The sequence below is a fragment of the Misgurnus anguillicaudatus genome, chromosome 12 (genome assembly GCF_027580225.2).
Source record: "Misgurnus anguillicaudatus chromosome 12, ASM2758022v2, whole genome shotgun sequence".
In the NCBI taxonomy this organism is placed as follows: Eukaryota; Metazoa; Chordata; class Actinopteri; order Cypriniformes; family Cobitidae; genus Misgurnus; species Misgurnus anguillicaudatus.
The window spans coordinates 1,830,904-1,845,594 of NC_073348.2; the positions used below are offsets into that span (position 1 = coordinate 1,830,904).

The 14,691-nt window shown below is 41.0% G+C and overlaps 2 protein-coding genes across 2 annotated transcripts; one reads left to right on the forward strand and one right to left on the reverse strand.

Annotated features, from left to right (window-relative positions):
* Nucleotides 1-537: 537 nt before the first annotated feature.
* LOC129431767 (uncharacterized) lies at nt 538-6,107 on the forward strand. The gene is made up of 14 exons (XM_073873760.1): nt 538-932; nt 1,538-1,633; nt 1,991-2,080; nt 2,176-2,232; nt 2,303-2,464; nt 3,121-3,454; nt 3,547-3,832; nt 3,938-4,174; nt 4,257-4,342; nt 4,418-4,522; nt 4,629-4,822; nt 5,177-5,341; nt 5,432-5,676; nt 5,906-6,107. Exons 1-14 carry the CDS (start codon nt 697-699, stop codon nt 5,923-5,925), a joined length of 2,313 nt encoding a protein of 770 aa, XP_073729861.1. The 5' UTR covers nt 538-696; the 3' UTR covers nt 5,926-6,107.
* Nucleotides 6,108-6,191: 84 nt separating this feature from the next.
* LOC141349261 (uncharacterized) lies at nt 6,192-7,814 on the reverse strand. Its single transcript, XM_073873761.1, has 3 exons — nt 7,563-7,814; nt 7,154-7,444; nt 6,192-6,840 (listed from the first exon to the last, which is right to left on the reverse strand). Exons 1-3 carry the CDS (start codon nt 7,578-7,580, stop codon nt 6,334-6,336), a joined length of 816 nt encoding a protein of 271 aa, XP_073729862.1. The 5' UTR covers nt 7,581-7,814; the 3' UTR covers nt 6,192-6,333.
* Between the last annotated feature and the right edge of the window lie 6,877 nt (nt 7,815-14,691).

The following is a 14,691-nucleotide window of genomic DNA, read 5'->3' on the forward strand; positions in this document are numbered from 1 at the left end:
TTTTCTAAACCTTATCTTAAATTTATAATAATAATAATAAATACAAACTTTTTCTATTAAAACCTTGCACTAAATTAACAAATTAAATTCCTGAATACATTTATGAACTATTATAGCCTATACATTTATTTTGGACTTGAACATGTTCGATCTCTGTAAAAATTGGCATGCCTTGAATAAAGAGGACAAGACACGGTAAGGCTTTAGGTCAGTGGTCTCATAATGATATTTTAGATATACTTTATTATTCACTCATATTGAGTTGAGTGAGCTGCATACATAGACTACTGTAGTCTACTTTTATCTTTTGCACGTTTCTCCTAATCTTTCCTCTTTTCAAAACCTGGGCACTTGGCTTTTTCCGCATCCGTAGTTTAATATGCTTTGCATTATGTCACAGGTCGGAGCGGACCAGAGATAGCTAAAGGGTCACGCCCTTCCTAGTTTCCACCTCGAGGAGGTCCCAAAGCCACCCCAATGACCAGACACACGAGTAGAAAGTTATAATTAAAACAAATCTTTATTAAATTACTTAAAGGTATAGCGGAAGATTTTAGATTTCCGGGTGGATCACCTATAACATTGGTACTCCTAGCTGTCAATCATTCTGATAATATGCTTACGTAACGCCGTCGTACGTGCTCGTCCCTCGTCCCCAGCTTCCGATTTGTGCGCATGCGCACTTTCAAGTAGTGTATGTGTGCTCAGCAATTGAAGCTCGCGGAGTCGCGGTTCTCACTGTTTTTGAAAATGTCTGATCGTGGCAAGAGAAAGAAAACTGTCGTGGAATTGTATGACAAGAAGAGAAAGACATCAGAAGAAAGAAACAAGACCAGAGTGTTTTTGGGAGAAAGTTTTACACGCTGGCGTGCGCTAAAAACACAGATTGGACTTCCCACTGATGCCTCAGTCGCGAAGGTTCTACTGGACAGGTAAAGTTTGGCATGCTGTTTGAGAATTCCTTTTAAAATCACTGCTAGTACTAGTAAAAGTTGATGTAAGCTATGATTATCGATGCTAGCCTTTGCACAATCACGCACCGCGCGGACAATCGGTCTAGCCTAATGACCAATTATTTAAAAGTTGTCACGCTAAAATGTATTAAAACCTTGTGTGTTCATTTTTAATACTTCTTATGTGTTCACCATAGTATAGTATTTATTACACAAATGCAACACGCTACTTCTCCGTTGCATATCATGGTCTTGAGTCCTCACTCAATCGATCTGTATAATAAGTAAATAAAACTCGGAAGGGCATCGATCTGTATAATAAGTAAATAAAACTCGGAAGGGCATCGATCTGTATAATAAGTAAATAAAACTCGGAAGGGCATTTGACATTTTGTCTTGCATGAATGTTTTTGAGTTTGTTTATAATTTGCAACATAGCCTAATTGTGCAACCAAATGTGACTAGCCAAATTTGGATGCCCTTCAAAACAATCAACATATCTGTGCGCTATAATATATTATGTTTATGCTTGTACTTTGTTAGAACAAATAACTCACATGTGTATAATTCAATGTTTGTTACAGCTATGATAAAATTACATCCACTCCGCTGACACACACTCAATGGGTCAGACCCCAGGCTCCAGATGTGTCCACAATTATGGAGTCACTGTCTGATCGGTAAGTTATTGTCATATTTATCATGAAGCTAATTACTTTACAGTAAAAACTATGTCTTTTATTTGTGGCTGTACCAACAAAGATAAGCATCAAATTATATCTTCTATAGACCATTTCAAAAAACCGTAAACAGCACTGGTCCAGAAGAACTTCCTGATTCAGTTTTTTAACACTAGATAAATATTGTGATGAAATACATCCAACAGAACATATAGAACTGAATCAAAAAGTTAAACATCTTGAAGATAACGATATATGTGAAATGAATAAAAACCGGTCCCAAACTGAAACAGGAAGTGTTTCTGGACCAGTGTTGTTTACGTCTTTTAAAATGGTTTTTATGTGTGTAATTTATAGAGAAGCGGATTTCTCTGTGAAGGGAGTCGAGAAAATGGCCAGCAGTAGTGCCAGTGGGGAAGAAAGCACTGTTCCACAAGAGGAAGCACGGTAATTATAATTTTAGAATTCTGTGCAGATACCTGTTATTTTGAACTGTACTTTTTTATTTATATTTGTTCATTTACTGATAAATTTTTTTCTAGGGCCTCAACTAGTGTAAACATTGATGAAGATGCCTTCAACAATCTACAAAATTCAATGTAAGTATTACTGTTTTAGGGGCTTTATTTGAGATACTGAAAGTGCCACTAATATTACTTTATTCAAAAGGATTGACTGGGATGATGAAACTTGGACTCCAGATACAGAGACACAATCAAAGTCATCCTCAGAAGATGATGACACTGAGGAGATGGAACTCTCAGGTGAAACCCATGAAACCTTCGTTGACATGGATGAAGCAGAAGACCTGGATCCTCAAATATGCATTAGGTATGTATATAATAATAATTGTATCCTTTTGTTATGGAAAATATTTTGATGCTTGCAAGTTTTGTTTTATATGTTTTATGATTTTCAGTGGGGGAAAATTTACTGTTGCTTTTCCAAAATACCTTCTTCCTGCAGTTAGTCCCCGAACGCAATACAGATGCAAAAACTATGCAACTGCTAGGGCTTTTTTACCTGTATGTAAAAACACTTTGTAGGTATTGGTTTTGGAAAGGTTTTTCTGACATTCCAGGCAGTGTCTCCAACACATGAAAATTAAATGTCTCTGTGTCCAACATCGTATTGAATTGTAATACCTCTGTATTGTTTTAGGGCAGTGTTCCCCAAAATCTTACCCTGAAGGGTCGGAGCACTACAGAGTTTAGCTCCAACACTAATCAATCTTACCCACCTGTGATTTTCTAGTGATCATGAAGACCTTAAATAGCTTGCCAGGTGTGTTTGATCAGGGCTGGAGCTAAACACTGCAGTGCCTAGGCCCTCCAGGGTAAGATTTGGGGAAACCTGTTCTAGGGAATGCCATGCTGAGCCATTACAATACCTGGAAAGCTGACAGACTAATGTTACCACATAAGTGGCTGGCGGAAGCTTTTGTATTCCGGGTGATGTGTGAAATATCTTTTTCTTTACAATTTCAGATCTGTTGTTGCCCTCCCAAATGGAATGTCATTAGAGAATTATCCAGTGATTGGCCTTGATGAGACTGTGCACGATGACCCGGAAATTAATGAAGATGAAAGGCAGGAAGTTGCCACACCACCAGACGCACCTATGGTACTCACAGAGGAAGACGTCATCGGTCGGCCCACATCTATAGTTTATCTGGACATTTTAAAGCAGCTGCTGGACTTCCTTATTCTTCCAATTGAAAAATGCACAGTGAAGGATTCCATCACAAAGGCACCCTGTAATGCAGTTAAGCCATTTGAGGTTTCTGTAAAATCTAGGTGCTCAGCTGTCATTGCAGAATGGGTGAGTATTACATGTTTGAATTTGCAGCTCACAAACAATCATTTCAATAGTGGCATTTTCTTCATTGTTTCTCAACATTTGCACTTTTACAGATATGTCCAAATGGTCACACTGTTTGGAAGTGGAGTTCACAGCGATATTTCAAGTATGGAATGCTCGCTGGGGATTTTATGTTGGGTGTAAACATCCTCTTGTCTGGAAACAACTTCCGGAAAATAGCTCTGCTCTTCAAGTTTATGAACTTGGGGATGATAGACCGGAATACATTCTACAAAATCCAAAACAAATTTTGTCTGCTGAATATTGAAGATATGTGGAAGAGGGAGAGTAGCAATGTCATCAGCCAGTTGAGTTCAAAGGACTCTGTTGTGCTCCTTGGTTAGTTTATTACACCACTACATCTGAAATATTATTATAATTTTCTGTCGACATTCTGTTATTCATTTTCAAAACATTTAATCCGTTTATATTTGTCATTATAAGGTGATGCTAGGATGGACAGTCCGGGGTTCTGTGCTGAATTCTGCACGTACACCACAATGGAGAATGACACAAAAAAAATTGTGTCGATTGTCAACATGGACAAACGACAGGTCGGAGGGAACTCTGTGGCTATGGAGAAGGCAACATTCATGGAGACCATGGACACACTGTGTCCAAAGTTGGGGAATGTGAAGGAATTTTGCACTGATGCCAATATACAAATATCAGCACTTTTTAGTAAGTGGCCTCTTGCAATATTAGTTACATAAAGACAAGTTTGATGTTCTATGAATAATAATACTTCTTTGATGTTTCACAGACAGTGGCCAATACAAAGACTGTGGTGTGAAACACAGCCTGGATATCTGGCATGGTGCAAAGAACCTCAGTAAAAAGATTCTGGCTGTATGTATACTGTTATTGATACGTGTTTGTCCTCTGGTAAGAAACCAATCATTTTTTTCTTACACATTTTTTTAGGCCGGACATGAGAAGGACTGTGCCCTGCTTCTGAGTTGGAACAGAGATATTTGCAACCACTTTTGGTACAGCTGTAAAGAAGCAGAAACGTTTGAAGCTTTTAACGTAAGTATTTACTTACTGTATATACTTGTAATCAATTAGAGTATACTAATGTCTAAAGGGTGTTAGTAGTACACATTATTTACTATGCATAACAATTTGATTACAGAATCTCTGGACGGGAGTTCTGCATCATGTGACTGGCGTACATGAGTGGTACTTTGGGGCCTGTCGACATGGCCCTGTGGAGGAAGACAGAAATAAAGAATGGATTCCACAGGGCTCTGCAGCACACAGAAGACTCCAAACAATCGTTTATGATGCACGCTGGTTGAAAAACATACCAAAGTATCTCTCTTTCAGGTAAACTCTTATAAAGGATTTACACATCTTTGTGCATTGAGCTTTTAATAAATTATTTGTCATTTTAACATGTTATGTGTCATTTTGTGTTGATTTTGTGTTAAAATATAACACAAGTTGTGTTAAAATGTGTTGTTTCCATAATAACACAGAGATGGGTGGATTCTGGGACAACGCATTTAGTGTGTTGTCCCAGAATCAATAATAATTTGTTGCTTTTAACACATCGTTCTAAGAGTGTAGACATTTTAGAAGTGGAATTACATTCCAAACCACCACAATGCTGCTTTATCAAATGTTGGTAAATCCTTATTTCACATTTGTCTTATTTGCTTCTTTATTTTTGTTTTATAGATCGACCGCAGACCTTGAGTCCTTCCACAATCATATTCTTATGTATGCCTCAAAGCGCTTCTGCTTCAAACCACCAGTGTACTATGCTCGGACCCTGTTGGCAGGGCTGGATTATAACTACCACCTAAGCCGAGGAGCTCGAACAAATGCAGATGGCTCACATCAGTAAGTTTGTTATAGCTGTTTACCTACACTTCATAATTTATTCTATGCACACAATGGCAATATTGAAATATTTTTGTTTACTTCTCAAAGGTATGGCAGAATTTTTAACAAAAGATCTAAGATGTGGCGGCTGTACACCATCAAGAATCCAAAAACCTACAAGTACATCCCAGATCTACAGAGCGCCATTCTCCGTTCAAGACTGTTGGCTCCTAGAGGGATGACAGGAAAGCAGCCTCTTGCACTTGATGATCCACGAAGGCTGGGGCTTTTGTCTGGAGGGCCTGCACCCACAGTACAAGAATTGAAGGAAAAGAAAGCCCGCCGAGGACTAGGTGAGTTATATTCAAGTCAAATGCCTCATTTTGTTGAATTAAATCATCTACTGCAGTGGTTCTCAAAGGAATGCACTGTACACAAGTGGGGAGCGCACAATGAAAAAGTTTGAGAACTAGAGTGTACACTGCTGTTACATAGGATATAATAAATTTAAAAATGTTTATCTTTTTATACCTAAAAATATCCTGATAACATGTAAACCTATGTTTTTTTGTCTTTTTACAGGTCAACCATCTCACACATGACCTGTCAGTAGATTTGGTGCTTGAAGAGAATGTGATTTTGGAAGTTTAGATGGATATAAAGGGTGACATCTAATTTCCCCTGTACAGAATGTGCCATATCAAAAATGTTCTGGTAAATGTATGCCATGTATAAAAGAACAGTATATAATTTGTATATTACAGCAAATAAAATACAAAACTTTCAAAAATGGAATTAGTAATTATGGTTTAATGGGTACATTTTATATATGTAAATGTAAATTATAAACTGTTATCACATACAAGCCTACATAAACTATTGTCCTTTGTGAACTTTCTACAGCCACTAACAAATAAAAATAAAATATTTTATAGAAGCAGGGGAAAATAATTTAAAGTCAATGAAAACACAATATATGTTGGAAGATTTATTGTAAGTACAAAAAATATTTACACTCTGGCCGGAATAAAGCCTACATAATTGCCATTAGGATCCGGGAAACGATCTCTAATTTTCCACACACAGCATGAAGCTATAACAATTCTATGTCCTGGTCCCAGAACACCATATTGCCAGACAACAAAGTTCCTATATGCAGCATAACGAAACTGTCTGTGACTTTCTCCCATTTGCTGGATGTCCACCTCTGCCCTTAGGTCATTCCAGATTCGCCTGGCCAGTCTTAGCACACCTTCCTGCAAGATGTATAGCTCCATGTGTGGCAATAGTGATGTGCAGTTTTGTGGTTGTTGTTGACAGCATTTCTGTTCCAGCAATGTTGGCATATTTCTGCAGTTTCTACAGACACACCAGCTGGGTGCCTGTGGATGAGGAGGTCCTGGTGGAGGGGGATCAGGGGTGAGACTCATGAGGTCAAAGATGAGACTAGGTTCACGAGTGAGGCATCTTTGTAGAAGCTGTTGGCAGTCATCTAATGTCAGTCTCTTTATCCTATCCTGTAAAAACAAAATCACACTTAGACAATGTTCTCTTAGTAGCCCTTTGACACATACAACTTTCAACTCCATAGTGTAACAGGCAAACTGAATTTATTTGTGCAAACTTTTTGTAATTAAAAGGAATAAGGCAGTACACTTTTCAATGTTTTCACTGTTGCACACTGTCTGCCTTGCAATGTATTAGGGAGCATTACAATAGGAAAGATAACGTGTCACAATAGTAGTGCTTGTACTAAAAGAGTTTGTAAGTAAGAAATACATGTATAGTGAAACAAAAATGACGATTTAGCGATTATGTATGTACACATACCTCCTCAATTGCCATCCTCTGTTTATGAAGCTCTTCAACCCTTAGGAAGTCCTCCCGTGACAGGTCAACGAGCAGACGGCCACGACCTCTAGCCCGACCGCTTCCTCTCCCTCTCCCACGGCCGCATTCTCCCCGCTCTCGGCTGGTGCTGGTGCTTGCTCTTGCGCCCCTGCCCCGACCTCGTCTCCCTCGGGCTCTAGGCGCACACCCCCTACTACATCTTGGTTGGGATGAACCGGGCACGGGCTCGTAGTCAATATCAGATCCCACAAGACTCTCTTCTTGAAAGCTCTAAACGCACCGGCAATAAAAAACAACAACTTAAATGCTAGAAAATAGCTTGTTTATTGGCCTGTAGCATAATAAAGTTAGCTATAGAGATGCTTGTCGTTATTAGATTTTCACTTACCTGTGGTGAGTCTGACATAGTGGGAAAAAGTGCAAATATTCACTTGTAAAGTAGCTTTTTTCTGCGTTGTGCGATGCCGACAGCAACTTGTAAACAAAGCGTGCACGAGGCGGCTCGTTCACGCTCTCTCGTGCACATGATTAATAGGCGTTACCTCTCTGGAGAAGGTAGAGTATTGCGCATGTGCATTTTTTAAAAAAGTGGAGGGGCGGTTCTTTTCAAAAATTCGCGAAAATCTTCCGCTATACCTTTAAAATCGGGGGGAAAGGGGCAGTTTAAAACACTAATTCGTTGCGCCTCCAGGCGGGGGCCCAAGGGGACGGGGGTCAAGGTCCTTGGACTTTCCTCACTTGTACCCGTGGCGTGCTCCTCTTCTCCTGGAGGCAATCACAAGAAAAGGTAGTTACTGTACTGTCTACAAGTCTCACCCAGTGCCAGGGGTATTCCAACGGCCGATATTGACAAGATGTCTAATCCTCTTCTCTCCCTCTTGAGGCGGGCAATATGCACGTGGGGGCACTTCTTCCGTCTGGGTTCGTGCTGTAGACAAAAGGTAAGTGGTCACACAACACTGGGGCTTTTCTTCTTTCTAGGTTCGTGCTGTAAGCAAAGGTAAGGGTTACACAATACTGGGACTTTTCTTCCTTCTAGGTTCGAGCTGTACGCAAAGGTAAGTGGTCACACAACACTGGGGCTTTTCTTCTTTCTAGGTTCGTGCTGTAAGCAAAGGTAAGGGTTACACAATACCAGGACTTTTCTTCCTTCTAGGTTCGTGTTGTAAGCAAAGGTAGCAGCGGACTACACATCGAGGAGACCCACGCAGTGTGTTTCAACTCACAGCCTCCAAGGGTAGGGGAAGACCGGACGTGGAAAACAATAGCGTGGAGCCGAACGCTTCCCTGGATCCTCCTTCACTCACGGCGTCAAGGACGCGGGACCGGGGCGAACCTTTGAAGAGGCTCCACACAAAGGTAGTTATTGTCTCACAGCCGTCAACCCAAGACCCTTTGGCACGACAGATTTTAAACTGGTCTACTCACTTGGATCATCCAGATGCTTCACCGCTGCCCATTTAATCGTCGGGGCAGAGAACTTTGTTACTGCACACCCAAGGAAGTCTCAACTTGCACACTTCTTCCCTCACACCCCACAGACCTCAACGGCCTGGATCTCCTCACAATTCCCCGGGTTTCGACAACGGTGGGGGTGGGGTAGATAGGAGAGGGAAACAGGACCTCCTCGTGGTGATTCCGATGCTCCCTAGCTCGGCCACGCTTCCTCCTCTCCAGTGGGGCTACTACAAATTAACTCTCACGCAAGGCCAGGTAATACTTTGCACGTATAAGCACAATACCAACTGCAATCCTACTCACGCCGGTGTCTTACTTTCAGGCTGGTCCCTCGGCTCGCCCACGACTCTCTTCCTTCGCTGGGGCCGTAGTGATACGTAGCTACTCACAACACAAGATCAGGTGAGACTTGGTATGCACAATATACACCATAAACAGCAATGCTACTCACATAGATGCTTCGCTTCCAGGATGGTTTCCTCGGCTCGCCCACGCCTCTCTCTTCGGTGGGGCCGTAGTGGTACACCGCACAAGATCAGGTGATACTTTGCATTTACAATACACACCATAAACAGCAATATTACTCACATAGATGCTTCACTTCCAGAACGGTTTCCTCGGCTCGCCCACGCCTCGCTCTCTCTTCGGTGGGGCCGTAGTGATACACAGCAAAAGATCAGGTGATACTTTGTACTAGCAATACACACCATAAACAGCAATATTACTCACGTAGATGCTTCACTTCCAGGATGACTTCCTCGGCTCGCCCACGCCTCTCTCTCCCTTTGGTGGGGCCGTAGTGATACACAGCACAAGATCAGGTGATACTTTGTATTAGCAATACAGACCATAAACAGCAATATTACTCACGTAGATGCTTCACTTCCAGGGTTACTTCCTCAGCTCGCCCACGCCTCTCTCTCACTTCGGTGGGGCCGCAGTGGTACACCGCACAAGATCAGGTGATACTTTGTATTTACAATACACACCATAAACAGCAATATTACTCACATAGATGCTTCACTTCCAGAACGGTTTCCTCGGCTCGCCCACGCCTCGCTCTCTCTCTTCGGTGGGGCCATAGTGATACACAGCACAAGATCAGGTGATACCTTGTACTAGCAATACACACCATAAACAGCAATATTACTCACGTAGATGCTTCACTTCCAGGATGACTTCCTCGGCTCGCCACTTCGGTGGGGCCGTAGTGATACACAACACAAGATGAGGTGATACCTTGTAGTAGCAGTTTTCAATGATCGAATTCGTTTACTCACACTAGTTGAAGTTTCCCAGTAAATCCGGTTTTAGATAACCAGCTGCCTTCGCTTCGCTGGCTAAACCAACTCACTCTAGCGATCTTTCTTCACCCAGTGCTTCGTCTTCCAATCCTCCGTGGTATCCACAGTAAAACAGCACAACACACTATCACCAATGGACCATAACACCGCAATACAGCAACCAAGCACATCGTTTGTGTTTTCAAAGTCCCTTTTATATTCCTTCCCTTCTTCTCTTCAGCCAATCGCTAACTGCTGCGTTAACTCTACGCACCTGCGTCTCATCTGGCTTGATTTGCGGTTGGAAAGACTACAGGATGTTCCGGGGTTTCTGGTAAGTCATCCGGGCGGAAACCATCTCCGGGCGGAACCAACCTTCTTGAATTTAGGTTCCGCCTATGGCAAAAGCTCACACCGTGACAATTACATCTCCCGCTTGCACTGCTTATGATGTGTCGCCAATAAAAGCTGTGACTTGAACAAACAAACCCCACGCAGCTTTTCTCTGAGTAACAGTTGGGTAACCCCGAGTTACAGTACAGCTCTTCTCTGGACAAACACTCCAAAGTCCCGACCAGATTAACTGATCGCATGGAGACAATGATATGATTAACGTGAGGTTCAGATGAGCAATAAAATCTGATCACGTATTCTGTTATCCTCGCTGGTCAGAATGAGAGCCGCTTATGGTTGCGTAGCAACGGAGGACGCCCAGCCTCTCACGCGCTTAGGAATGAAAAAAAATCGCATTGACTCGCATTTAACACGCGTTTTAGACGCGACATGTGAACGGCCCCTAAAAAGTTTACATCAATAATTAAAAAAATATAAAACGAAGTAAATGAAAATCTTTCTGCGGGGCAGATTATATTATATTTTTGAAAGCAGAACCGGCCCGCATAGAGGGGGAGAGACGGCCGCGGGCCGGGAGTTTGAGACTACTGGCCTAAAGCCTTACCGTGTCTTGTCCTCTTTATTCAGGGCATGCCAAGCGTCACTTGTTTTTTACTTTCTCCTCCGAAGCAGATGTATTTTCTTCTGGTTTGATAAACTTCATTCTCCACAGCGTGTGTAGCCTGCAAGCTAACTGCGAACTGGTTCACTTTCTGCAAAAGACCCACCCTCCTCTCTAGCAAATGGCTAAGACAACCTAATATCATGTTCCCATTGGCTGTGACCGCTGACTCGTGAATCAAGGTGGTAGGTTGAAGGGGACCGGTTATTATTGCCAGTTCGTTAATTAAAATTTAGCCACGTGGTATACGCGCTCATAATGGAAGTGACGCGCTGTTTTTTTCCAAGCGCGTCCATGCCGAAAGTGACTCATTTGGATGTTTTGCCTGCGCCGGAGTCCGGACCTGCCCTCAAGCCGGAAATCCGGCCCCCGGCCGGAGTACTTTAAGCCCTGCTAATAACACATGGCTGCAAATAATTTTTGACAGGTACAGTTTAAATTTACACAAAATTAAATATAAACATGTCTTTTATTAACATGTATTACATTATATTTACAAATGATTAAACCAAATAGTGTGTTTGTGACATTTGAACGTCTTTATCTTAAAACCAAAAGTAAATGGGTTTTCCTTGTGGAAGGTCTGAATTCGTTAAAAATTAGCAAATAAAATATTTCAAATCAATATTTTATGGACTGCATTTATATAGTGCTTTCATAGACCAATGGCCATCCAAAGCGCTTTACATATTGCATCACATTCACTCACACATTTATATGCCGACGGCGGTGTCAGCCATGCAAGGCACCATCCAGCTTGTTGGGAGCAGCTGGGGTTTGGTGTCTTGCTCAAGGACACCTCGACACTTGGTCAAGTGAAGCTGGGGATTGAACCACCAACCTTCCGATTTGTAGACAACCTACATGAACCACTGCCGACCTGATCACATTGTCAGGGCTTATTTTTGTGATAACAACTTGCTGCTTATTCACTATTTCTTAAACATAATTATGTGAAAAGTGTTAGTGGCAGCAATGTAGAAAAAGTGTGAATATCTTTTTCTTTATTGTTTAGTGATACAGACACATTCCTGTAAGAAAGTTATAAACAACTTTTAGCATAATTGTCCACATAAGTATCACATAACTACAACATAAGCCTACATACATAACTAATTGGGAAATATACTGAAAACCCTAAATTCAGATAAACTATCATGCACATAAATTAAATTCCGAGCATCTCATGAGATAAACATCTGCAGTGATTAGTTTTATAAAAACTGTTTTCAGATGACGGACTTAGCCAGGACTTTTCTACACCGCCAGCTTACTTTTACAGCCAGAGATTATACAGATGCTGATGTGTTTTGTTTTCATAGCATCATATGTGAGTGAATGTCTTTGATAGGGGACATAGTAGTGCATTTGTATGAGCATTTAAATATTTGGAAATCAAAATACACCTGATGACAGTTAGAATTTGAAGTATTGAGTATATGTACTGTATAATACAGTAATATATTCTGTATATGACCATATTATGGTGATCCTCGGGGTCGTGATGATGGGGCCCTTGAATATTGTTGCCCAGGGTATAACAAAGGGTTAATCTGGCCCTGTTAGGAGTATGTGTTTTGCACAGCAACCTAAAAGTAAGAACAAGGCAGTTCGTGAACTTTTTCAAGAGGATATTAGGAGTACACCCGCTTTTGTATCTTATTGGTCTTCATTTGTTGGAGAGATTTGCTGGGAAAAAGTTGGCTTTTGCCACACAAGTTTTTTTTTAACCAACAAACTCAAAGAGATCTAATTCAAAATGCTTCATAGGTTTTACCCCACTAACTATTACCTGAAAAAAAATGAAGAAAGACTTGGAAATCAGCTGTACTTTCTGTGAAGAGCTAAACGAAACACTGGTGCATTTATTTTGGTCTAGTTTCTTACCAAGAAACTTTGTGGCAAAGTGGCTCAATTTATTGTTGTCCATATTTACCCTCAATTTACTTTGCGGTGGGAAAATGTTTTGTTTGGTTTCACTCAATATGATAAAAATTTATGTTCAGAGTATTATGTGATAAATTTGCTTATTATGTTAACCAAATTTTATTTGCATCAGTCAAAGTTCCTAAAACAGAAACCAAGCTTTCTGGAGCTGGCTGCTAATATTAGGCACTAGGCATGTTCTCTCAATATCTGAGTGTACAAACAAAAAAGCTGTCAGATCATATGACCTCTGTAAGCTTTACAAGATATTTATTTCATATTTTCCTTTACTTTTTTGTTTTTTTATAACCCCTGACCTCATTGGCTTATTTGTGATTTGTTCATAGACTTTATTGATGTACAGATAATTCTTGCTGTATATTCTATTTTTGAATCAATAATAAAAAAGCATCAATAATAAAAAAAGCACTGTCTAGTAGCCAGTACAGCATACCAATCCAGCAAGCAGAGACAGGAGAGTGGCCAGCAGATAACGGGTGATCTGGAGAGAGAGCAGTGACAGGACAGCACAGGAACAGGACCACATCACAGGAGTCTAAACAAGGACAACAACACGGGTGAGCACACTAATAACAGATCTTTTCTGTGACAAGACAAGACTAAACTAAACTAGATAACAAGTGAAACCCGAGGTCAGTGTAGGGAACAAACTCAACGATCTGACAGGGGGCGCAGACAACACACAGAAATATAAAGCCAAGATAATGCATGACAGGTGAGAGTGCTGATGAGAACAAATATCAAGAAGAAGGAGAGGGGAGAGGCGGAGAGACAGAGACAACAAGCACATGGCCAGCTGTCAAAACAAAACAGCATGTGCTCGACAAAACACACACACACAACACCAGGGCTGCATTCAGCCCCGACAAAACAACGCACAACGTTTTTAACAGAAACAGTGATGTATTGAACACTCTGTTCTAATGGCGCAAGAGTTGCAACTATGGCAGCTGAGAAGGCCATGTTAACATGTTAAATATCACAAAATACCATCGATATACCTGCTTAAAAAACCAGCATACCAGCATATGTTGTGTTTTGGTTCTAGTTTGCTAGTGAACACCAGCTAAACCAGCATCAAACCAGCATCAGCACCAGCATTAGCACCAGCTAAACCAGCATCAGCACCAGCTAAACCAGCATCAAACCAGCATTAGCACCAGCTAAACCAGCATTAGCACACCAGCGTATGTTGTGTTTTGGTGCTGGTATGCTGGTGACCACTAGCTAAACCAGCATAGACCAGCATAATTCCCATGCTGGTTTGATGCTGTTTTTTTCAGCAGGGATTAAAGTCGTTGCACTTGCTGTCCAGAATGAAAAACAACTTTCTAGCTGAAACCCATTGTGCGAGCTGTCTATTTAGTACCACGTGGTTTATTTACATGTTGTTGCTGATTGGACTGCAGTTCTGACACACCCACCAAACAAGAGAAAACTTATCTCAAACACTGTTGCATACCAGTGCACACAGTTTCCAGGAAACATGCCGTTCAACCTGAACACCGTAGCAAAACGTTGCGCAACGTTTTTAACTTAAACGTGCCCCAGGCTATTAGACCGGGACCATGACAACTGGAAAGTAAACAATGTGATTTATATAATGTTTAACAAGAAGTAAATTTTGTCTTCATATAAATTGTAAGTATTCCTACAGTAAACTTTGACTAAACATACAGTATACATACATTTTGACACAATAATAAATAATAGTAATGGTGTTCTCTTCACTGGTTGCCCATTCCTTTTAGAATTGATTTCAAAATTTTACTTTTAGTTTTTAAATCATTAAACAACACTGCTCCTAAATACCT

Bases quoted from the DNA above. Each gene is read 5' to 3' on its own strand.
- LOC129431767 (XM_073873760.1), top strand. From the start codon at position 697: ATGTGTGCTCAGCAATTGAAGCTCGCGGAGTCGCGGTTCTCACTGTTT. The intron at 3,455-3,546 runs GTGAGTATTACA...GCACTTTTACAG, and splicing joins CAGCTGTCATTGCAGAATGG to ATATGTCCAAATGGTCACAC. The intron at 5,677-5,905 runs GTGAGTTATATT...GTCTTTTTACAG, and splicing joins GAAAGCCCGCCGAGGACTAG to GTCAACCATCTCACACATGA.
- LOC141349261 (XM_073873761.1), bottom strand. The intron at 6,841-7,153 runs GTATGTGTACAT...TTGTTTTTACAG, and splicing joins AGAGGATGGCAATTGAGGAG to GATAGGATAAAGAGACTGAC.